The sequence below is a fragment of the Leptonotus elevatus genome, chromosome 7 (assembly GCF_054856555.1).
Source record: "Leptonotus elevatus isolate MCC_2025b chromosome 7, RoL_Lele_1.0, whole genome shotgun sequence".
Taxonomy (NCBI): Eukaryota; Metazoa; Chordata; class Actinopteri; order Syngnathiformes; family Syngnathidae; genus Leptonotus; species Leptonotus elevatus.
In genome coordinates, this window is record NC_141245.1 from 3,246,685 (window position 1) to 3,273,384 (window position 26,700).

The 26,700-nt window shown below is 39.9% G+C and overlaps 1 protein-coding gene across 4 annotated transcripts in view; it reads right to left on the reverse strand.

Annotated features, from left to right (window-relative positions):
• Positions 1-24,745, reverse strand: part of fat3a (FAT atypical cadherin 3a) — a 217,792-nt gene extending 193,047 nt beyond the window's left edge. The window contains exon 1 of one of the 4 annotated variants that reach the window (XM_086080277.1): positions 24,625-24,745. Coding sequence is in view for 1 of the 4 variants with exons in the window: in XM_086080275.1 (XP_085936401.1) it covers positions 18,423-18,450 (28 nt within the window). In the remaining 3 variants the exon portion in view is untranslated. Of the gene's footprint in view, positions 1-18,422; positions 18,487-19,247; positions 19,299-24,624 lie in introns of those variants that run through there. The other 3 variants (XM_086080276.1, XM_086080278.1, XM_086080275.1) reach the window with 3 other exon arrangements.
• Positions 24,746-26,700: the final 1,955 nt, after the last annotated feature.

Consider the following 26,700-nt stretch of genomic DNA (forward strand, 5'->3'; position numbering starts at 1 on the left):
GATCCTGTTTGGTTGGGTTAACTGAATTTCTCATTCTGACATAAAAACCTTTGTCATTCACAGAGATATTTCTGTATTTGTGCTCATTGCAAAGACGGGACTTTGAGAAGCGATAAGGATTTTAAGCAAGTTTAGAGCCTTGCTCACCATCCATGACAGCCTGCCAGGATTAAGCAGGTGTTTAGAGTTTACTGATGTCTGGTCTTTTACAACATTTAAAGATAAAATATTTTATTCCTCATGCACGTTTGCCTTCACCTCCCAAGCCTTTCATAGGAGCCAGGCACATTTCACACAAAAAAATGCAGCTTTCTTCTCCCCAAAAGCACAAAGATGGAAATATTCTGCAATGCTACCAATACCCTGTTTTTTTACAGTTTCTGACTCTTTGGCTAATCAGTGAGGCTGACACTTCGTTTTCTTCAATACTGCGTCTCTAATCTGTTTTCATTGCAAATTAGCAAATAACAAAATTCAATTACTGTTAAAAGAACATCCTAAGAATGTGACACTTTCAGCTGCATGGTTTGAAAATTGCTTTTATTTATTTATTTACCATGGGGCTTTATGCTAATAGCTCTGGCAGCTACATAAATACTGCGACATTACAAAAATGCTACACTTGATGTCAAGCAGTCCTGAAAGTGATCCTGGAGTTAAAGTGCAAGTATCTTAACAGAAAATAACTGGTCGAAGTTAAAGACACCTTGTGGAATATTGCTATTGATTTACTTTAATGTAAATATTTTCTCACGTACTTAAAGCGTAAGTCACCCTCCAAACAGACTCTTGCTCCACTCGTCAATAATATTTGAAAACGGCGCTCAGAGAGTTGCCTGGAGTGTTGGGCGTGGTCCGTCTGTGTTTGACAGCAGCAATGAAAACTACGATCTAAATAATTTCTATACTACAACAAGCTATATGCTAAATTTGGTTTAAACTGGAGGTGGCAAATCCATGTACAGAAAGTAAAAACCCTGCCACAGTTTGGATTTAGCCATTGATGCTAGCTAGCTAGCACCCTAGCAGGTAAACAAGCACCATGGGAGCTAGCTAGGAAGCTAGTTAGCACCTCGGGCTAAAGTCAAACTGTGACAGGGTTTTTATTTTCGGGACTTGGATTTGCCACCTCTGGTTATAACCAAATGCTATGCTTATAATTCACTAACCTGAAAATCAGTATAAAGATGCACAAACGCTACTATTCTAACTCCAACTCGCTAAGAAGGCGTCTACGAGACTGAGCGGGTGGGTGGCAGAGCGACTACGTCATGTTGTGCAAATGACGTAGTAAATTGCTTCTCGTCCAATGAGAGGACAAACAGAAACATTTTGTTCATCCAGTGTTTAACAGGAAAATGGTGCCACATGTCAGACAGTTTTTGCCCCAAGTTCAAGCTTTCAACAAACATGCAATAAAATATCAAAATAATGACCAGGACATGTAGACAGCATTAGGAGACACTCGCTTATACAGTTTATCAGCAAAAAAAAAAAGAGTATTAAAAAAAAAATGTTGATTTTGTGTTGAATATCACTTTAAAGTAAAAGTTTTTTTTTTAAGTGAGTTCTAGGCGTTTTCATCATTTTATGTATTTAAATTTAGCTTACATTAGTGGTGTAGATCTGTATTGGCTAATAAGCAAATTTTGCTAGCACACATTTGCCTGAACATCATATTAACCATATGCCTAAACAAGCTCATGATTATTAAAAGAACACTGACATTTTGTTTTTACTGTATTAATATAAATAAATTTAACCCACCAGGTTGGACGAGGAGTATTTGAATGCTTCAGTCAGTCATGCACTTCAGGTTAGCATGAGAAGTACTTCATCCTCTGAGAAAAGTATTTTACACTAATGTACGAAAAATAATTCCTGTTAATAAACCCAAGGTTGACTTAAGTGGACTCTTATATGCCAAAAATAAAATTACAAAATCTGGTTTGATGTTTAAAAAATAAGAAGCTTTTATAGTAGCTTAGCTTGCCACATTCCTCTGGTGGGTAGCTTCAATGTGTTGAAGTGTCATTTAATGAGGAATCATTTTGCAAATCGCTTGCTCAACACTGGCAGTAGTGGTTCATCTAAAAACACGTAAATGTGTCACGTAATATTAGAAGAGAATACTGCAATAATCAATGAATTCTGACTTTAATGCACACTCAACACTTTAGCATAAACTTCGTTATTGCTTGCTGTTTTTACTGTCTTCACTAAGGCATACATACATACTTGCCAACTCCGCCGATTCAGGCGGGAGACTCACGAATTTCAATCGTATCTCCCGATCAGTCATTTCTCCTACTCATCTCCTGATTTACAACAAAGTAAACAGTTTCCCTGTGGGCTTTCTCCCGTATGGCATAACCCCGACTTTCAACTTAACAAACAATCGTTTTATTTAGGTGTGTGGGAGCAGAAAGGAATTACACATCTCCACCATCTCTTCTCAGATAATATGTGTATATCATATACATCCTTGCTCCAAAAATACAAAATAAAAAACGGAAATTTTTTACATTATCTGCAAGTTAAAAGTATGATAAAGAAACAAATTCCAACACTTCAGGGTACGCTCCAACCGCCTGTTTTAGCTAAAGATATTACCAAGCTTTCTCCGACAACAACAAAAAAACTCTCAAAAATATATAAGTTACTTCCATATACTGATAAAACGTCTTTACCCATCTCGAAATGGGAAACAGACTTGTCTATAGCTCTGACTTTTGGATTCAAGTTTGTGAAAATGTTTTTAAAATGACAAAACACACAAATTTACAACTTATCCAATATAAAATGATTCATAGAACATACATTACTCAATATATGATGAAGAAAATGGGACTCTCAGACTCCAACATTTGTCTCCAGTGTTTACAAAACACTACAGACACTTATTTTCATGCTTTATGGTTATGTACTCCGGTTATGTATTTCTGGACTAAAGTCTTAGAAAAACATTCCGCTGTCTTGGACTGTAGGATACCGTTCTCTCCAAACTTGTGTTTGCTAGGTGACTTAACAACAACTGACTTACCACATAAACAATTTCAATCTACACTTGTAGCCCTTACTATCGCAAAAAAAACTATTCTTGTTAACTGGAAAAATAAACAAACTCTGAATATCGACCAATGGTCTAACCTCCTCATAAATCACATTTTAATGGAAAAAATATCTGCCTTAAATAAAAAACAAAATATCAAATAAAAAATAAAAAAATAATAAAATAAAATATTTTTTTTTTTAAAGAAACATGGTCTACGTATATAGAAATTTTGTCTGGGGGCTTGGGGGCCTGGGGGCGTGGGGGGAGCGGGGGCTGTGGACCGGTGGGGTGCCCGGCGGGCCTGCAGTGCCCCGTCCTGCTGCGTTGGGTTGGGGGGCGCGGGCCGTGTTGGGGCGGGGGGCGCTCCTGCTCCTGGGTTTGCTCTCCGGCCGGTGGCCCTGGCGGGGCACGGGGGTCGTCCTTTGGCGCTGCCGCGGCCTGGGGGGCCCTGAGGTGTTGCGCTTGCTCTGTCCTGGCAGGGGTCGACGGCTCCCCTCTTTGGTGGAGATTTTCATGCATGCCAGATCCACCACACCAGCATCTATCGAAACTCAGACGCAATCTGCTTCTTCCTCAGGTCATTGAATCGGTGGAGGCTGGTGTCTGTGGATCTCACTTTGCTTCGTTTTTCCTTCCTTCCTTTCCTCAGTCTCTCCTTTGGTCTCTTGAGGTCTCCCTGATTTTTTGGATTTGTTGGAATTTAGATGTTTCTGGGGTTGGTGAAGAACTCTGGTTGGTGGCCCGGTGGGTGGTGTTTGGTCGGTGCTGGATTTCACCTTACTTTGTTTTCTTTGGCCCTTCCTCGGGTCTCCTGACGGCGGTGTTCGGTTTAGGTGAACGGTATGGGATTTTTTTATTTATAGGTTTTTGGTAAAAAATAAAAATTAAAATTAAAAGTAAACAGTTTCCATTGTGAGAAATATTTGATAAAGTATCTGGCAACCCTGGCCTGCTTGCACGGTAAGCGGCCGGTTATGAGACTCCCGCTAGAGGAGGTGATAGTCAAGAAGCTTTGATTCTACCCACCGGGAAAACAATTGTAGGCTTGAGGGAAGGGGATTGCAGACGCAGCGTTACACCGGATGGATAGTGAAAGAGACGACCAGACATCATCGGGAATTTTGTGAATTGTGTGAACGGCTGGTCCATTTTCAGGCCAGTGGCTGGGGACCAGGGGCCGGTGATCGCCGACCACCAAACTCCACAGCCCCAACCCCATCGATAAATATAATTTGACGCATGTTGCGGGCCGCCTGGCACAGTTCCCATTGCGACAAGTGAGAATAGTAATCGATGCTCTGCATTGTTGACTGTGTAAGCAAAATGTTTCCACATTCTCACACCGGGGCTTTTTTTTCCCGAAAAGAGCTACAGATGTACATAAAAAGTTTCATTTTATTCCTTTCTTTCTCCCTCCAGTGAACAAACACTCTGGGGACCGGCACTTTTTGATTTCTGATCAAGTGATCAGACTAGAACATCTATAATATTGATCTATTAAAGTGTAAAAGACATGAGAAAAAGTCACTCTAAATTATTGGAAAAACTTAAAAGTCTGTGATTTTTGCTATTCAATGAGTTTTGATGAGGCGCAAAATGCACATTTTGACTTGCAAACTGTGATGCAAAATCACTTATTTTAAGCCTTACATTTACCAAACGTATGATTTGAAATTCATAGAGCTCTTATGGCGGACCCTTGGAGTGGTACCAACAACTTGTAATAAACTTCTCTTATGTCTGGACAGCTTCTTCCTTCTTGATCAAATTTGATGCGTAAAGAAGGGACACGAGCACCTTCAGGCTGCAGTATCACTTTGACCGTTTGCAGGCAGAACAGATTTCGGACTTTCGTCAAAGGACCCCTCAAAACGCCAAACAACCAAAATCAACCAGTGTATCAACTGCTTGAATAAAGCATAATGTTATATAAAACAAGAACAATGTATATTTTTTTACTTGTAAGGCCACATCCCTTCTAGTCTGAGATAATCTTTTCACTAGGTTTAAAAGGGATTCTACACTAAAGTAAAGCACTGTGTTAGTAGAAAACCAAGCGGGACCCACATTTTTTAGTGTGTTATGCTTGCAAAAATCAGGTCATAGGAAATATGTCCTTAAAGAGCACGACAATTAATAAATGAAGAGAAACATGAGAACCATAGAGAAGGATGATAACGCTTGTTCATATTTGAAGGCATGGAACAATACAGGCACATACTTTTAATTGGACACCATTATATTGTTCAGATTTACCAAATGCTGTAGCTCAGACTTGGGCAAAATGAATTGTCCATCTATCTGGATATAAATAACGTATGAATGGAGCATCACACATCACTGACAACCACTTGGTGAAAAATTACAACCAGAGAAAGTGAAAACATGAGGCCTGTGAAATTACCCCCACACCTGTTCCTTCTCTTAAACACATATGCCTCAAGCTAAACCCACACTCTGCTGCTGACTAGGCACTTTCCCTCCACTTAACTGGCTCAGGAATTCCCCGCCCCCTTCGCCAATTACTACCTGGTGTACATGCATTGCTTTTCGCCTGAGTCTGTGTGAGTGCTATGTGTGTGGGTGATGGTATTTATTAGTGTTGTTCAGATACTGTTTTTGGCTCCCGATATCGATTCCGATACCCAGCTTTGCAGTATCGGCCGATGCCGATACCATACTGATACCCAAGTTGTTGTTTTTTCTCAACATGAAAAAGCTGTCCTGCCATTGGTTCAGTGCATTCAAGGGCCAATAGTATATCTTAGCTCGGCATCCAGTGAACATGTCACACATCAGTGAATGTCGAGCATGAGCAAGACACAAACTTGCTGCATCCAAATTCCTATATTAGAGTCAGAATTTATGGTATTGGCATGTTACTTGTAAGTACTCACCAATACCGATACCACTGTTTTAATGCAGTATCGGGGCCTCTGCCGATACCAGTATCGGTATCGGAACAACACTAGTATTTATGTACTAAATACTGACTGCCTTCCATACTTTAATGGCTGGTCAATGTCAGCAAAGATCTCGTTATTTTTTTAACATCTTGGCACCATTCTCTTCCAATATGGAGTGCTGCATTACGTATTACTTATTAAAATCGAGCTTGAGCTGCTCTGCCCGTCTCATTTGGAACACCATTTATGCTGCTGTGTTCCTGCTCGCCAACTGCTTGCCAATTAATTGCCTTAAGAAGACATACTATGCGATTTTTTCATCGTTCCCAGGTGTCTTAATAAAATAGTCTCCAACATTTTTCCTTAAAAATATACAAATGATAAAGAATTGCAACACACGTAATAACCACTTTGTCCACTGGTTGAAATCATTCTGTTTGGAGTGAGGAATGGGGGTGCCCCATTGCAAATACAGAATACGACTTTCAGTACGTGATGAGACCAGTGGCAAAACTAGGGTATATAACAATGCAAGCAGCAACACAGTGTTGCCAACTTAGCAACTATGTCACCATACTTGGTATCTGTTTCACAGTTAACAGATGTAAACAAGTACATACACTTAGGTACGCCAACTTTTCTCGCTCCTTATTCTTCAACTGTGCTCCTTTTTGGCTCGGTCCCGGCCGGTATTGGAAGATAGCTGTGTTCTACAGCTCCCGATGCCCCCAGACCACAGTGATTACGTTTTTTTTTTTTGAGTACTGTGTGTGGGATGTGCTAAGCACATTCTCGATGTTGAATGGCTGTCGCAACAGGATATATGTTCCAGTTCAAATTTACCAGTTTTGAGCTAATGTGCTTGGTCCCGTTTGTGTCGCCTCAAACTGTATTGACTGGCGATGAAACTTTATTTTGTGCCACTGCCCTTGTGCTTCGCCGCTGATATTAATCTATTAAGACGAGCGGCGGTCATGGTTAGCCCCAAGTAGCTTTCAGCTAATGTCCGACTCTACTAGCTTCTACTGCCCATGAGTGAGCAGTGATGCATTACGTCACTGGACCTGCAGAAGAAGAACACAAAAAAAAATGTTTACGGCTCTAACGAGGTAGCGTTGAGTGATTTCCGTAACAACAAACAGTTGTCAGCTCTAAAAACACTATGGGGACTGCATATAATGTATTTCTATCACTTGGCGGTGTGTGGTGGGCGGCTGTGTCGTCTTGTCTTGTTTATAACCTGGAAATTATAATTTATTTATTTTTTGCCAGTGTGAAAGCTTCAGTGCATTTGTTGCTTGGCTATGATCGCAACATCGTCACATCGTGCAACTGTGATTCGTATTTTGAATGGTCACAAAACCAGTGGCTGAGAATCCCGCACACAACTACATCACTTAGTGTTCGGCGACCCTAATTATGCCTGATCTTGTAAGCAATATATGCAAAAATCACAAATTTGTATTATTTATTCCTTGGCTAAATTAAATTAGTTTGTTTTTTAAGCTTAGTGAATCAATAAGTGACCTGTACTATTCAGAAACCCAGCCAAAGTTCAATGGTCATCTACAGTAATACCCTTCAGCATTGGTGATAAAGTGTGTTATATAATTAGATTTGCAAAAATATATGGTTAGAGAACCACTGTGGCTGAGACGCGAAACTTTGCTTCAGGCAACAATTTTCTGCTTTTGTTCAAAGTAATGTCAAAGGGTGTAAAAGGTTTACATCTCAGTTCATTGTTGAATCACTTTCACATGAGACCTAACAAGCTATTGATTCCCGAAATGCCACCAAGCTGCACTTTAAAAGCATTTTCCAATTTTCTGTCAACAAGGCCTCTTGCAAGAATATCCATCTAAGACAAAAAGGCAATGGCCACAGCAGGAAAGGCCAATTTTTGAACATCTGGACCAGAGATTGATTATAAGGTCAGTGCTGACAATAGTATCAATTGTCAAATGAAACAGTGTGTGTGTGGGTGGGTATGTGGGTGTGTGTGTGTGTGTGTGTGTGTGTGTGTGTGTCTTTTTTTTTCTAAAGAAGAAAAAAAAGGTCAAATGAAGTAGTTGGGCTGAAAATGTTGAATGTCAGCAGCACTTAATAAAAGCAAACCTTCTTCTGGAGACCAAAATATAAGTAGTTCTTGTTGCATTTGCTTCAAATTCAGTCATTTGACTAAGTGATGAAAGTCCGCTCGCTAGTGGTTGAGCCCATTCAGAATATTTAGCTTCTTTGACCAGTGGAAAATCAAGTTCTTGACGTGAAAACAAAACAAAAAAAGCATTTACCGGTAAGTGCTTTCACCCACACAGTGATCGACAATGGCATAAGATTGCAGAGATTTGCTGTGTACTGGTGAGTTTTGAGATCATTCCAATTCAATTTATTGTTTTTAATGATATGAAAGTCTTAAAGTCCGATTTCAATATCAGTGTCATACTGAGCAGTAATGCTAAGGAAGGAGTCACCATAGTGGAGGTCTGCGTGGATACAGTTAAATGTCCCGCTGTTGATGTCATGTTCTTCTTTAAACCACTGTTTCTCAACCACTGTGCCGCGGCACACTAGTGTACAGTGATATACTGTCTGGTGTGCCGTGGTAAATTGTCCAATTCCAACTAATTGGTAACAAACAAATTAATTATTATCTGGAAAATCCAGCAAAATCGCACTTACACGCATCTTTGCCCAAACCCCAACACTTTCCCGCAACAAATACATTTTTAAAATGCACGTTTCACTTCAGTTTGGGGTTATTTCGTCCAAAATGGCTCCGCGGGCAGTATATGAAAGCCCTCACGTCGGAGCTGAACTCACGAAGAACAAAGCTACATGTCACATCCTGTTTTACACGCTAGCAAACATTGCAACATTATGCAAGTAAATGTGTTTACATTGACAGTAGAGAAAATGTGAAGTGTGAAAAGCTGGGACCCTCATCAGGATAAATGGTTTGGAAAATGGATAGATGGAAAAATGAGAAATTAAATGACCGTGCAAACCAATATCTGGACCATCTGCACATAAGCGACGGTGAACTTAAAGTCGTCCTTCGACAAACGTTTCACGAGTGCTAAACACGTGAAAACTGTTGAAGGAAATATGAGGCGTTGGAGTCGAGATCTGTCGGCAGCACCGGACGAATTAAGGTGAGAAACGGTGTGCAGTTATATAACATTTGTGTGTGAAATTGTGATTGATGCATGTTAAGCCTAGAGTTGGGCAATTTCCTGATGTAAATCAATTATTAAACATGTTTATAAATGTGTAAAATTATAAACTGAAGATATATCACCATACTCTCTTAATTGAAAGTGCACAAAAGTAAGTTTTTCAGAGAGATCAAGTGGAAGCTGATGATTTTGAGGAGGAAATTGAGTAGTAGTTATAGCATTGATGTTGGCCATGATAGAATTAAGCACCGCATATTTCTTAGCATTGGCAATTTATTTTATATAGTTTGATTATAATGTGCATAATAAACCTGTAAGAATATTTGCACTTTTGATTTTAACAAATTATCTCTTTGACTGCCAAGCATTTTCAGAAAAGAGGATATGTGGGTGCCAGCTGATTTAAGCATTTTGACTGATCTTTCAAGGTCCACAGAAAATTTTGTGTTTGGACTATGGAAACACAGATACTACCAAATGAAAAATATTGAACTCTCATCTTTCATCAGAAAAAAAAAGTTTGTTTCTACCTTATTCCGTTCTTCAGTAATAAACAATAGAAAATAGGTTAGTTTCACCCAAATGCTCTGTTTTGGACCAAAATACGGAGAGATCAAGCTTTTTGTGAAACGATATTATTTCATGCACTCTAGTGAATTTGACACCTTTTTTTCCCATGAATGATGCCACAAACATCTAAACAGTGCTTTACTTCTGTAAAACACTACCACCAACAATGAAAAAGTGTTTTTTGATAGCAAAATACGTTTATTTACATTCAACAGTGTAACAATTTGACAAAACAATTTGGCAAACTATTTACAAATGTGTGCAACTGTGGTATTATTTATAATTGTGTGGATGTTTCAACTACACAGTTTTTTTTTTGTGAGGTATATTGTGTAAAACTCCCCTGCGTGCAAGGGGACGCAGCAGGATTTGCACCACAGATTAGTTTCACTGCGATTGCCCCTTCGCGTGCACTTTCTTGCCGGCCTTTTTTTCCGGGGAGTAGCAGGTATATACTGCAGTGTGTGTTTGGCCATGTTGTCATCAAGTCTACTCTCAGGATCATGATACGGTGACCTGGTGTTACACCTGGCTTCCTCATGTCCTTCAGTTCCTATACCGGGTGGTAAGAGATGTTCTGATCCATCTTATCCACTCCATTCATGGTGGCATCGTAGTCCAGAACCAGTGTCTTCTCCGTGATCAGACTGTACCCACTCCTCCGATGAATATGCATCGGACTCGGGGTACTCTTCATCGTCCGATTGAACGTCCGCCTGTGCAGAAGTGCTCGTTTTCCGCCGTTAGCATCGCTAGCCGGTGAGGCTTTACGACGCGATCGAAGCCGCCGCGTCAACGCTTCCAACTTCGGCGTCAACGATTCCAACTTCGGCGTCAACCTCGGAGTCACCATCATCATCATCAATGTGCTCTTTAGCATTGGTCGATGCTTTTCGTCTTTGAAAAAAATGCTCAAGCGTGAGCTGCTTGCAACCGGTCGCCATTTTCGCTTCCTCAGCCATTCTCCCCTCAACACTCTAGCTCCGCCTCACGTCTTCTACTGACGCCTACCCGATCTTGTCCAAAGAGAGTCATCGCTGCCATCTAGTGCCCAAAAATAGTCATTATACTAACTCGACCTGCTTGATACTTTCAGCACAGCTTGCCAAGGCTTTCCTCCACCCGTTTAAAAAAACAAACAAAAAAAACATAGTGAACGTCTTTTAACGTCTTTGGCGGCACTCATTTGGATTTTACTAAATGTTATTAAACGATTTTGGCGGTCAAAGAGTTATCTGTGCTTTTCCAAGTTATGTGAACTTGTTGTTCAATCATATACAATAGATATACAGTAATATCAACATTACAAAAATGAAACACTACAGCCATTTTAGTTAAGGGTTTTTGGTTTGTTTGTTTTTTAACATTTTCTATGGGTGGTGTGCCTCGAGATTTTTTTCAATGAAAAAAGTGTGCCATGGCTCCAAAAAGGTTGAGAAACACTGCTTTAAACCACAAATTTTGTGAGTGGGAATCGACTAAATCTCAAAGCCTCTGCCAGTTTGAAGACACAATTTAAAAACCATCACTACCACATAATCTGGAGAATTTAGTAACACAGAAATTGACAGAAATTGAGTGAATCATGGAATTAGTGCTGTCACTATCGAGGAATCGATTAATCTATCGACTATTCAATCGCTTAATCGACTAATCTGATTCATTTTAATTTTGCATTTAAGTGTTTTACAAAAGCATTTTTTTCCTGATTACTGTAGATTAACTCATTCACTCCCAGCCATTTTCACTGAAGCAACCCCCTTCGCTCCTGTTTTAACTGGATTTTGGTTGATTTTGCAAGGCCCACAGAATATTGTGTTCTAATGATATAAAAACATGGAACCTACCAAAAGAAAGATTAGAGTCTCTTTTTTCATTTTCAGGAAAAAAATATATATATGTGTATCTGTTTCCGCTTTGCAGCATTTAGCATTAGAAAATAGCTCAGTTTCATCATTATTTCCAAACCTGTTCAAAACATTGGGGAAAAGAGCTTGTTGCAACATGGCCCAACATTGTTGAGCTCTTATACTCTGCTGCCATCTGCTGGCCGTTTTTGTAATAACTACCATTGCTTTAAGCGACTTCTTCAGGTCAGAAGCAGCATCAAAGCCTTCTGTATGCTCTTGCATAAAAAAACATAAAAATGTATAAATACGTATTTGGGACTATGGCAATATTTAAAATAGAACGTTTTTATACGTTTTGGGGAGCAAATGAGTAAACCAGTGATTGGTGTTTATTTTGTACTTCTGTTTCGATAGTGATAAAAAAAAAAAGTACAAAAAAAAGGGGGGGGGGGTTGATGTACTGTTACCGGTTCGGCCATTGTTTTTCAAAGTAAAAACAGATGTTTGCAAATGTCTTATTTTGATTAAACAGATAATCAGTCTTCTTTCATGAAGACCTACAGAAGTCAGTGAACAACTATTGTTGATTAGTTGAAATCAGAGGATTTGGACAATTTTTAATAAACGATTACTTGATTATTAAAATAGTTGTGCACAACCTCCAATGCTCTTTACAATGTACAAGCATGGCACCACTACTCATGTTTTGCCCGATCAAGACCTGGAGCATGATTTTCAGCTCAATTAGACACAGCTCCAGGCCAGTTATATGATCCCTTCACTGCGACCACATTGTGTGCACATGCACAAAGAGCCGCAAATCCCAAATCATGCCTTGTGTTCACTTCACAGACAAGGTTTGGGGAAATCTAATGCATGATCAGCTCGTCGATATTGATGGTGCAAGGCTGAGCTCCTGACTGTCTTCAAATATGGTATTTTAAATAATTATTATAATTAAATTAGTATTAACTGAAGTACAATATATCACCAGTAATGACCTTTGTCAGCAGTTATTAACTCTTTGACTGCCATAAACGTTATAAAACGTTTAGCATAAACCTAGGGAAGGGCGCCGAGGACGTTTCAAAAACGGGTGCAGGAAAGCCTTGGGCAGCTGTGCTGAAAGTATCAGGCAGATCTGATTAGTCAAAGACTCATTTTGGCCCCTAGAGGGCAGCGATGACTCTCTTTGCACAAGGTTGGATGGGCCGCCCACCGTGGGCGTCAGTAGAAGACGTGAGGCGGAGCTAGAGTGTTGAGGAGACAATGGCTGGTTCAAGCCATTGTGGCTTGACCAAGCAACCGGTTGCAAGCAACTCACGCTTGAGCATTTTTTTCAAAGACGGAAAGCATCAATCAATACTAAAAAGCGCATTGATGTCGACGATGATGATGACTCCGAGCTTGACGCCAAAGTTGGAAGCCTTGACGCGACTCCTATGACACGTAGTAAGCCTCACCGGCTAAGCGCGGCTAGCGCGGCTAGCGCTGCTAAGGCCGGAAAACGCGCACAATAGCCGGCCGGGTACTTCTACACAATCGGACATTCGATCGGGCGATGGAGAGTTGGCATCGACCAATGCAGATTGATGATGATGATGATGATGACTCCGAGCTTGACGCCAAAGTTGGAAGCTTTGACGCAACTGCTATGATTACGTAGTAAGCCTCACCGGCTAAGCGCGGCTACCGCTGCTAACGCCGGAGCTGCACAAGCGGACATTCGATCGGACAATGAAGAGTACCCCGAGTCCAATGCATATTCATCGGAGGAGCGGGTACAGTCTGATCACGGAGAAGACACTGTTTCTGGACTACGATGCCACCATGAATGGAGTGGATAAAATGGATCAGAACATCTCCTACCACCCGGTATAGCAACTGAAGGACACGGGGAAGCGAGACGTAACGAAACCGTAGCATGATCCTGATATTAGACTTGATGACACACTGCAGTATATACTTGCTATTCCCCGGAAAAAAACGGCCTGCAAGAAAGTGGCGCACGCGAAGAGGCAATCTGTTGTGCAAATGCTGTTGCGTCTCCTTGCACGCAGGAGAGTGTTACAAAAAGAAAAACTGTCGTTGAAACATCCACATATTTGTAAATAGCACCACAGTTGCACACATTTGTAAATAGTTTGCCAAATTGTTGTCAAATTGTTACACTGTTGAATGTAAATAAACGTATTTTGCTATCAAAAAACGCTTTTTCATTCTTGGTGGTAGTGTTTTATAGAAGTAAAGCACTATTTAGGTGTTTGTGGCATCATTCATGGACAAAAAGAAGTGTCAAATTCACTAGAATGCATGAAATAATATCGTTTCACTAAAAGCTTGATTTCTCCGTATTTTGGTCCAAAACAGGCGAAATTGGGTCAAACTAACCTATTTTCTATTGTTTATTACTGAAGAACGGAATAAGGTAGAAACAAACTTTTTTTTTCTGATGAAAGATGAGAGTCCAATCTTTCATTTGGTAGTACGTGTGTTTCCATAGTCCAAACAGAACATTTTCTGTGGACCTTGAAAGATCAGTCAAAATGCTTAAATCGGCTGGCACTGACGGCATCCCTTTTCTGAAAACGTCTGGCAGTCAAAGAGTTAAGGGGGGATGTTAAAATTATGTTTTGCACACCAGTAAAACCTTCATCTATCGATGCAAGAATGTGGAAATTAAAATGAAACACCTGTCTGTGTTGCCTAAAACTGAGAAAATTATTGTTGGTGTGCATGATTAAACATAAAGAGGTTTGGTGAATTTATGTGTGCTGATAAGATATAATGGTCCATAATGGTCCTCTTTAACGGCATACTGTTTGTATAATTAATTTGAGCCTGATAACAATCACTGCTGCTCTGGACAGCCCCAAATTTAGACAACAGACAAACGCAATAAGAAAATGCATGGGGAGTGTAATTTTTTACATGCATAATAAAAGGTATCACAAAATGATATATATATATATATATATTAGGGCTGCATGATATTGGAAAAACATGCGATATGCGATATCGTTGCTGAATATAGCGATATTGATATTATTGCAATATTTAACATGCATCGTTTGACAGCTCTAATTATTAGATTTAAATCCACCTTTTTCTGTAAAACTGTGTTACATGTTATACATACCGGTCAACTTCAATTATTAACTTGTCAGCGCAAAACCCCAACCATATATGATTTCCTTAACATAGAACATAGAACGTGAAAAAAGCAATGCCAATAACTAAACAGAAAACAACGGGGGGGAAATCGACGTGGTGCTTAGATAACTCACAATGTAATTAATCCACAACAAAAAGTGGAAAGAGAGACCACATCCAAAGTAAAAACTAAATCATTAAATCAAACCTACACATAAAACAAAACAACAGAAATCACAGATGTTCTGTACCTACTGTTAACAGAAATCATTTAAAAGTAACGTAAGATCACGAGGCAAAACAAGTCAATGGAGGAAACAACTGAAAAAATCTGCCGTGTCTCCCATTGGCTACTGCTGCGCATACAACCCCATCTGATTAAAATTTCCCAAAGGCTCCGCCGTCTAATGCTCACAGAGGAATATGAAAAACAAAACACACACTAAAAAAGAACATAACAGAATAATTCTTTATATTATTTCCAATGTCTACATAATTCACCATCACACCATATTTGATGGAAATTCCTTTGCATTATCACTCTGGTAACTCTACCACATTTTAAGGTTGTTCTGTTGAAATCATATCTAGTGACAAGGAAGGTTGTTCAGCAAACCACAAATTTAATTATGTTTGCGTTTAAATACTGGGATGTGATGGTACTGCAGGCCCGAGCGAACAAACAAAACATCCCTCACAATATCACATCGCCGCTACCAGTATGATGAACAGCCTGGTAGTGTTAGGTTACACTCATACTCGATTCAAACAGTTCACAAAATTCAGACCTTCGAAACACACAAAGAGCTTCTATGACTCTCACTGTCAGCACCTCTCTGTCAGATCAAATCAGTCTAGCCACGAGTTAACCTTTTATCATTGAAGCTTTTTTAAACACAGACCTGCAGCTCACTGGTTGTCACACCATTCTTTTATGTCCTAAAGTCCGAGATGACAGCGCCTGTTTGGTATCTATAATAATCAGTGTTGGGCAAATTCATTGGGAAGTCATTAGTTATTAGTTGTGTTGTCAATGTTAGTGTTAACTCATTGATTAATCGCAAAAAATTATTGCATTTATCATGTATTAACGCAGATTAATCATTAATTAATTACCTTGACAGCGGATAGTTACATGAAAGGTAGCGCAGGTTGTTTGAGCAATAAACATATCTACATGCATTAATTTAAAGCATTAGAAGGGTGGTCACTATTTTTTAACGAGTGGACGGTATGTGCTGCTTTGAACATCCACTTTTTCTTTTATCACTCAGTTCCTTAGAGCCCAATATTAGATTTGGCAGAGGCATCTTTTATTGAAATGCAGGTATAATTCTTTAATAAAAAATATACAAGTTTTCCTCCTTGTGACAGTCCACGATGTGTGTGGCCGTTGTTTTTTTTGGTGTGTTTGGGTGTGGGCTGTGTGAGCGCACCTCCCTGATTGGTGGCCCTTGTCCCTGACTAGGTCCACCAATCAGGGCAAGGGAGGAGCCCTGATTGCTGTATTGGCTTCAAGCGTGTGTGACCAGCCATGGTCATTAGTGGCAACAGTTTAAGGCCCCGTCCACACAAAAGCTCGTTTCAATGTATCTTCACAAGTTTCTTATCGTTTAGGCCGTTCATCCAAACGTGGTTTCGGAAACTTGAAACTGATCACTTTTGAAACCGGGCTCCAGAGTGGAAAGATTTCAACACGCGCCCCGTACGCGTCCGTCTGGACACCATATGCAGGATACTCCTCCAGTGATGACGTAATGGTCGAAGCTCGATGACGACACATTGTTGTAGTTTGTTGACGTATGCTCTAATTCTCACGTGACTGCGCGCGAACTGCCAGTCTGACAACAACAATAGCGGATAGCCGTGTCGTAGTCGTTTTGCGCAGCCTCCTTTGCTTGCTTATGCTTTTGCAACAAAATATTTAGCTTCTTTGTTCCCACGTTCAACAAGCGGTGTTGTACTTCAATCACCCGCCAATTGTCACTTCTCCTGTGTTCGTCTTCGTCATGCTGTTTTGATGTTGCAAAGCCATGTTTGTTCTGTAGATTGCAATAAAGTTAGAAAAAAAATTGTTTGTCTTCTTCACTGATTCTTCTTTTACGCTTTCCTTTAACTCCCTGTGGCTGCGCTATAGCGCCACTTCAGACTTGGCCTAAAGCCCCGTCCAGACGGAAGCAAAGCCGGCTTAGTTCCTCAAACAAATCTCGTACACCGAAGCGTTTCAAGCCATGTGTGTGTCCAAAAGAAGACGCTGAGGACGTTTAACGGCTGTTATGTGTATGCCAAGTCTGGAGTGGCGCTGTAGCGCAGCCACAGGGATTTAACGGAAAGCGTAGAAGAAGAATCTGAGAAGAAGACAGACACTTTTTTTCTTTTTTTTACTTTATTGCAATTTACAGAACAAACATGGCTTTGCATGTTTCGAAACAACATGAAGAAGACAAACACAGGAGAAGTGACACTGGCGGGTGATTCAAGTACAACAGTGATTGTTGAACATGGGAATAAAGATGCAAAATATTTTGCTGCAAAAGCATGAGCAAGCTAAGGAGGCTGCGCAAAATAACTACGACACGGCTATCCGCCATTGTTGTTGACAGAATAACTGTTTGCGTGCAGTCATGCGAGATATTGGCGCACACATCATCAATCTATGATAATGCGTCGTCATCGAGCTGCAACCATTACATCATCACTGAAGGAGTATCCTGCATATGGTGTCCAGACGGATGCGTACAGGACGCGTTTAGAAATCTTTTCACTCTGGAGCCCGATTTAAAAAGTGATGGGTTTCAAACTCCGAAACCGCGCCATCGTGTGGAATAACGGGCTTGCGTGTGGAAGGGGCCTTAAAATGTAGCCACTAATGACCACAGCTGGTCACACACCTGAAGCCAATAGGGCAATCCAGGAGGAACGATCACACAGCCCACACCCAAACACACCAAAAAAAAAAAAAAACAGCCACAGACATCGTGGACCGTAACACTCCTGAAAATATCATTAAGCATATCATTTATACATGTATTTAAGGCAAGTTGTAAAATGTCTGAAGTCCTCTTTTTTATGCTTAACAAATTTCTAACATCATAAATCATGCTGTTTCTACTAAGTACTGTCTCAAATGTTCTCTAATTTTGATGCAGTAAATGTATAGGATAGGATCGTCTGCCGAAAAAAGTTTCTTGGGAGTAGTAATAACGAAGCCATTTTGGCAGCATAGAAAACGCGTCTGCCGCTTTGAATAAATTGCAAACGCCACAATTTAACAATGACTGACAGCTGTGGTGGACAAGCTGCCACAACGAGGCAACAAGAGGATCGAGCATGCTCCAGGCTACCAAAAGAGGAACCAATGTGTAGCCAATGTTGCACTTTGTACATGGTGGCTGAATCAGCAGATGCTAACTGTTACCACACGCAAAATGTGGGGGAAATAATCTGTTGCATTCATTTGTGCTGCTACGGTTTAATAGATATTACACAGTTGAATTTAATAGCTAACAAACATCATAAAGAAGACTTTCTATGGCATAAATGACGGCAGCCGCGGCTGAATTGGCAGTACTAAGTTGCTAACGTATATAAATATCATAACTTGCATGAAACTGCTAACTTCAATGGCATTTTGACCACACATAAAGGGGAAATAAATCCGGATTGTACAAACTTGTAAAGCCTTTGTATGATCAGATTTGTAAGCACTCACCAGTGTAAGAAAGGGGGTAATTCCACATAGCAGCGTCGCCGAGTTGGAAAAAAAGCACGCCTGACACACTTCATCGGCAATCCAACCTGTGCACCTCGCGCATGTACTTGTATATCATGTCCTTTTCATCAAAGTGACTGTCAATACTCTTGGGTGGAAAGTTGACAGAAAAACGCTAGTTTTCACCCTCCACGACATTGTAGACCATTAACGCTGCGCCAATAATTTCCTGCCGCAGGGGGGCGTGTTCAGACAAAGTCACGTGACATCAGGATCTTTATATTGTAACAATACTAGTCTCTACATAAGGTATGAAGGATAATTATTAAGCAATGGTGTTATCTTTTTATTAGTGTTGAAGTGTGGGGGCAAATATATTCAGCATATTCAAGACATTTACCTACTGCTAATCAGATGTGGCAAATCCAGGTCCAGAAAGTAAAAACCCTGCCACAGTTTGGCTTTAGCCCCTCATGCTAGCTAGCTAGCTCCCTAAAAGGCAAACAAGCACCATGGGAGCTAGCTAGCACCTGGGCTAAAGCCAAACTGTGGCAGGGTTTTTACTTTCTGGACCTGGATTTGCCACCTCCGCTGCTGAGTTGATCATTAATGGCAAAACGGATACAGCATATCGCCATTGTCCTTGACCATATGTAGGGCAAGGCAGTCTCACAAAAGAGGCAAAATTACAAAGTATGAAAATGACAAAGTATGAAAATGACAAAGACAGACAATACTGCTGAACTGCCACCACCACCATTCAACAGCATTCCAGCAGTTGTGGAGAACAATAGTGGGACCTTGCACACAAACACACACACTTACTCACACTGTCCAAGCGCTCCAACACTGGGGAAGGAGCAGCATCCAGCAACACATAACAGGCGCCCCCCAGCTTGTATGGAGAGGGGAACCAAAGAAATCCCCCAACTCACTCTCTCTCCTAGACACTCAGAGTGAGGGAGGGGGGGCTTTCAGAGTGCTGGCATTTGGCACGAACAGACGCTCACAAAGCCCTCGGGACCCCGGAGATGAAGGAGAAGTGTGGGGGAGGGTGGAGGAGCACGGAGAGGAGGGGTAGCAGTAATGCCATTTCCAAGCAGGCAGCCTGTGGAGCAAGGCGCTTGGGGAGAATGAGAACAAAACGAACAGAGGGATGGCCTCCCTCTCCTCCTCCGTGTGGAGGTCACTGTGCTTGGCAGAGAGGTCAGCCACTGCAGCAGGGGACGCGCACCACCCCTCATCAAAATCTGCATGTACTGTACATCTGCAGGGATTGTTAAAACTCACTCAATCCGAGTCGTTCACCAGAAGGAAAGGACCGACATCTCTGCAATATGCAGACATGAGTTGCTCACTTGGGCACGTGCTAATGCCACGTCTGGAAAATACATTTGAGATGACAAACGACATCAAAGTTGAGTCTTCACGCTCAACTCAAACAAATAAAAGAAGTCAAGAACAAAATAGATCAATGAGAAGTACATTAATCTATCGATTATTCAATCGGTTAATCGACTAATCAGATTCATTTTAATTTTGCTTTAAAGTGTATTACAAACGCATTTTTCCCTGATTACTGTTTATTAACCAGTGATGGTGTTTATTTCTTACTTCGTATTTGTATAGTGATTTAAAAAAAAAAAGGTGGAAGTTCGAGCATTGTTTTTCAAAGTAAAAACAGATGGTTGCAAATGTCTTATTTTGATTAAACAGAAGATAATCAGTTTTAGGACTACAGAAATCAATAAGCAATTACTGTTGATAAGTTGAAGTAAGCGGATTTGAACAATACAAAAAAAATGTCTCCAAACGATTACTTGATTATTAAAATTGTTGTTGATTAATTTGATAATCAATTACTTGTCGATTAATTGATTAATTTTGGCAGCTCTAATATTAGGGCTCAACCAATTTGATCATTTAGCTGATATCAGCTTTTTGAAAATAGGTAAAAATCAGCTGAGCTTTTTTTAATCAGATTTTTCTCTCTGCTGTATATTTAAACAAATAAACAACACAAAAAATTATAAAACAGTCAAAGGCCTGTAACACATATCTTTATTGTTGTAAAACAGGGCTGTACAAACTTTTTTTTTTGCTTAAAGGGCACATACAGAAACATGTAAGCGTGCAAGGGCCGCTTTAAAATGATTCAGCTTTAATTTATTAAACAATTTAATTTGATAAACTGCTACATTACAGCTTTCTGTTATAGGTTGTAAGGCAAATAGTTAAAAATATCTCAAGATTTTGGGGTGGCTAATGGCCCTGTATCCCACTAGACTAGATCCAGCCTTGTACTAGTAATGTGGCAGCCTTTTTTTTTTACACCCTCCCTTCTCAACCTGACCATCACCAAACAGTTTTTTTATTTTTTTATTTAAACAAGCCTTTTTAGACTAGTTTTAACATAAACGTAACATTCATAGTTTGTGCTTAATTGTCACAATTAAGTAGTTGGTCGCTATTATAAACATGTAAACCTTCTTTTCTTTGGTCCTTCTTCGTTGCTCCTGACGGCGGTGTTCGGTTTAGGTGAACGGTATGGATTTTTTAATAGGTTTTTGGTGAACTAATGAATACACACACACTCACATGCACGCACACACGCACATGCACATACAAAATAATAAAAATAAAGAGAGCAATGATGATGACATGTCAAATCTGTAAAATTACCGAATGAACAATACTGAGCTCTAAAGAAAAAATACAATAAAATAAACATGTAAACCACCCATCCAGCATTCTGCCACTTGTGCAAAATTACAACTCACAATATCATCTGGATGTAACTGAACATAAGAACAACAGCTTTTCATAAGCCAGAAGACACAATTTGATTTCATGATTTCGCAAAGTTTCAAGGATTAGATTTTCAAAATTAATTTGGTTTATTGCCCAGCTCTAATAGTCATGTGATACTCTGCATATACTTGCGTATTAACATTAAGAAAAAGGACACACTTCTGCTTTCAAGTGACTTCAGTTTAACAACTCGAGGGAGCTTTGATCAAGAAGTATCATATGACATAAACCATAAATGCATATTCATTCATATCATATTACATAAAACTGCTCTAGCGCCACACTTCTGCTAAGTAGTTCAAATCAAGGCATGGTGCAATGTAGAGGTATGAAGCCATTTGTACTGGTGTAGAAACGCTCATCGAGTTTCTTTACCACTAAACCAGTTAAGAGTCATGTGCGGATTTTTTAATGAGACGAAGAAGAAAAAAAAGGGGGGAAAAAAGGCTTTCACAAAACATTTATACTAATGCAGTTTGTTTGCGCCAACACACTGCAGTCAGTCAGTCAGTATTTGCTGTGTGGGTCAAGATTTAAAACAGATGAATTTATTATTTCGGACAGTCAGTCAGACAGTAACGGAACAATGTTCACTGTTTTTTATACATGATCCTAAATACACAGAGCAGTGACATCCTGATATACTGCAGGTTGACACCACTGTAAATTACAACCACAATATTACACATGAATAATTTAATACATCACAGATACTGTCCATCAAAACTGAGCATTTATACATTTGTAAAGGCAGAATATAATCTCATTATGATATTTAATTATCTTGTAGAAATAAGGCACGAACAAAAAAAAATTGTTGTAGACTGACGAGTTGATGCTTCAACCATGGTGTAGGAAAAATTTAACAAAAAATCTATCAGTCAGTTAGTACATTGTATGTATTTTACGTGGAAACACTCAATTATTCCATCTGGGTGGTTTGTTTGCGCCAACACACTGCAGGCTGGCTTTAATCCATTAAAAATGCTGCCAAACAGCGACTCCTAAAATGATTTTTTTTTCAAGGCCTGTCTCTAACCAGATTCAATGTTCAATGCTGCACCCGCAACAAGCACATTTGACCCATTAGTACAGTAACCCGACCCACACGAATAAGATCTGCAATCCAAGCCCAAACCACAAAGAAATGTGCCAGTACCTGACTTAATGAAGCTGTTGTCAAGACAAATACTGTATGTTGCTGCTTTGATTTAACATACGCATATGGTTATTTAACTTCCGTAGATATATTAATTGTAATGAAATCACAATCCTTGCTTTGCTTCACCCAATCTCAAAAAAACAAATCACCCAAAAAAAATTGTTTTTTTGTTTCAATGAATCGATTCATCCAGTTTGCCAATCACTGGGGAAATCCATCATAGACGGAATAACTAATATTGACACTCACATTAATTCACTGGACAATTTAGCTTCTTCAGCCTAACATGCATGTTACTGGAATGTGGAAGGGACCCAGAGAAAACTTGTAAAGCAAAGTTAAAAATGTAAAACAGCAGAAGTGTGAGGCATGCTTGCTAACCACTTGAAAACCCTGATGCCCATAATTCAATGCAATGTTAAAAAAAAAAAAAAGTACATCCGGAATTTTTGGGGAATGTCTGGAATATGTTTACAACAGCGTTGATATTTTTTTTAATGAAATAATTCCTTATGCAGCGTTATTTAAATAACTGTAATTGTTTTTTATGCAAATGTACAACACGTGTTAACTGTCTGCAATACAAATAACGTGTAATTCACCATTATTTCCTACCTCTATGTCTAATTTTTTTATACGGTAGATATCTAGATATTTTATTATATGCTATTTTATTTAATTTTTTTACTTATATTTTGCTCTTTTCTTATTGCACTAACAAGTGCTCAGTTCTCAGTCCTGTTACTACGTCTCCTCAAGCCTCACGATCCACAAGTGAGTGACGGCGAACTAACGTTACATGCGGTATATCCGGTCGCGACACTTTTTTTTTCTTTTTAAATATATTCTTCACAGATTTTCTTGAAAACTTCTTGGGTGGTGGCCAGTTTACTTGGGTGGCCCACCCAAGTATTAATATACACTGGGAAACACTGAACTGTTTGCATTATGTTCAAACTGCACCTACAAGCTTATTTCCCAACATGTCAAGCAGGAATAAATGTAAATCTTTGAAGAACATCAAATGTGTTTAAAAATTCATTGGGCAGTATGATAAACACCTGCAGGCTCTCTCCTAGTTACGTGCTGGTAATATTACGTAGGCTACTGCAAGGACGCAAGTCCACCGTGAGCCGAGCTGATCTACAGCCCAGCCTGTGCGACGCTGTTGAAAGCGAGAGCGGTGATAAAGGAGGTGCAAGGATAAGAGGTGATGGGGTGGAAGAGGAGGAGGTGATAGGGACAGAAATGAAGAGGATCTGTAAACACAGGCCCGCCGAGCAGCCATACAGCTGTGCACTTGTTTGGATGCCTGCCAGTTGAAAGGTGAGAAGATTAACACACAAAGCAGATGTACGGTATATACACAGGTATGTGTGTGCATGTGATGTATGTTGTAATCAGAGAAGCCAGGCTGTACACTAAATAACCTCTTTGGTCACATCAGAAATTGCGTCCTGATGGCTTTTGCAGAAACCAGACTGTAAATATTCCCGAGACGCCAAAGCAGCCCTCTAATGACTGCTGGTAACCTTCATGATGGAGATCCGTGGGACATTTGAGACCAGCCCCCAGTTGTTGCATTCATATACTTGTCTGCAGCTACAGGCAATCTTGCAGGGCTCATTATGACACCAAGTGTATTTTAAGGTTGAGTTTGGAAATTAATTGACATCAAGGCACAAGATGTGTGTATAGGCTACTCTATTGCGTTTTTTCTTTTTCTTTTTTTAAGCAAATGCAACCTAACGCATTGATATTCAAGACGATGTATATGATTTGGAGTCCAGTATCCAACATACACCTGCCTCTATGAAATACTCTCAAAAGGCCTAGGTTATTATTATTAAACAAAACACACACAAACAAGGTTGTGGTCCGGATGGCGCCCGGACTCGGACAGTCCCACGCGACTGAGATCCAACACGTTCAGCACACCAATCATCAGCAATCACCTCTCATCTGCTCTTCCTCCACCCAGTTATTCAGGACACACACTGACTGCTGCAGGACTTCATTTACAGTATTAGACTGTACACCATGCCCTTGCTCATTCATCGCGTCCAGCACATCATAAATATTCATTTAAAAATATATACAATAAATCGCATCACTCGTTGCAGAAATGCGTGTTGCTCCTCATTCATGCTCACTGCACGTACGCGTGCATGTTTGGAACTTCGCATGAATCCCCGAAGAAATATATGCGGCTCAAACGGCGAGACTTACCTGCACATGCTGCGGAATATCCCGGTGGAAAAGTCCGTACTTATGCCTACCATCCACGGCGGTACAACTGCAATGCACAGCAACTGCTCACCGAGTGGCTGCTCCGCTGTGAGCGTTCTCCTCTGCTGCTTCCGCGCGCTCGTGACGAGTCGTGTCGCGCGCACTAGTGCGCGGGCACAGCACAGCCTGCCGGAGAAACGGCAGACTGTCAGTTGAGATATCCCGTCGTTCAAAAACGAATATTTCATTTAACCTGTTGCAAAACATACTTGTTCATTGCAAAATATTCAAATGACCTGTAGCCTACTTTATCCATTCATCCATCATCTATAAAGTTAAATCGGTGACGTCACCCACACGAATGACACAATAAAGACCACCATTCACACTCTCGCATATAAATTAATGTGATGCCGATTCCCATGGATTAGCCGTAAATATTACAATTTACTTTAAATCTGCTGTAAACAATTATTTTAATAACTGTCAATTATTATTTGTTCTTCTATTAATCAATGAATCAGAGTTTAAAACATGAATTTCTATTCTTTTACTCCAAAATATTATTTCCATTTGATAAATTATCTTTCAGAAAATGGATGGACGAATGATCAGTTGTTTGATCTGTGAGTTTTGGCACTCTGGAGTGGCGACCAGTTAAGGTTGTACTACGCCAAGTCAGCAAGAAAAATCGCTAATGAGGACATGTAGTATAGAAAATGGATGGATATATAATTCTTAGTCTTCAATTAACATCTCTCATCCTCTCTTGAGCACACATCTTCATGCACAAGCAATTTTGTCTTTGCCTCAATTCTTTACCACAAGGTGTACTGTTATAAAAATCTGTAATTATTTATTCTGACAAGACACCAAAATGGAGTATTAGACCAAAAACAAGGTTGATTTTTGAAAGAAACATTCATTGTAACGTGTACCTAACCAAGCAAAGGAACAGGTTGGATATGTTTGCAAGGTGCATATTTTCCAGTATACATTTTTGAATATATTGTTTTACCAAAAGCATTTTTATCAATAAAGATGATCGTTTTGGTGATATAGTAAACGTAAGGAGTTGTACGTTTGTGTTATGAATTGGGGCTAAGCAATCCTTATGTTCACAGGAGACAAAAGCAAAGCTGATAAATTGGGGCTATTTACAACCCGGTAACATCAGCAAGTGAAGTAGATGCAATGAATACAGCTAAATATGTGAGGTTCAGGGTGCTTTAAATATTCCTCATTCGAAAATGCTTGTTTACTCCATTTGTTGGAAGGAGGGTTTGCAATTCGGTGCTGGAGGCACGTGGACCAAAAAATAAAAAATAAAAAACAGATGAAGAAGCCCAGGCAAACATTTTAACCTACTTCTTATCTACAAAGTGGTTTCAACAAAACAACACTGAAGCTTCCTTCCATGCAGAGAAGAAATAGTATAATACAATGTGTATGACCAACTAAAAGTTAATTAGTTAATTGACTGTGCCAAAAACAAGAAATCAATTAGAAAATGAACAGAACAGTCTGAAACTGGTCTTTCGACAAGGAGCATGACCAATCAATAAGATTCTTTATTAGTTTACAATTGTGGAACCTGAATTTAGAGGACAGAACAGGAAATAGAATTTCCATCAGCATTGAGTTAATAATATTGCTCGAAATTGTAAACATTATTCGAACAGAATTTCATTCCGAGGAATCATTTTCAGTCGCATGATATTCATGGATGCAAGCAGAGTGATTCTGTTATCTTGTGAATCCAAAGTGCCAGAGCATTCGCCTTGCGAGATGCTTGCTTCTTCCCAGGAATCGTCATCCAAATATATGTGGAAGTTATTGAGAAGAGGCTGCTGTGGGCTATGGGTTCGACATATTGACAGACCCTGCTATCTGTAGGCCTTAGCAATATGTCTCATAAATCTAAACTCACAAGACACTGCTGTCAAGGACCCCATCCAATACAGGAGTTACCACCCTGCCTTCCTTTTATTGTCCCCTTCAATCACTTGAATAAAAAGGACAGCACATCCTTGGCACAATTTATTTTTCATGATCATTATCCCAACCAACCTTTTC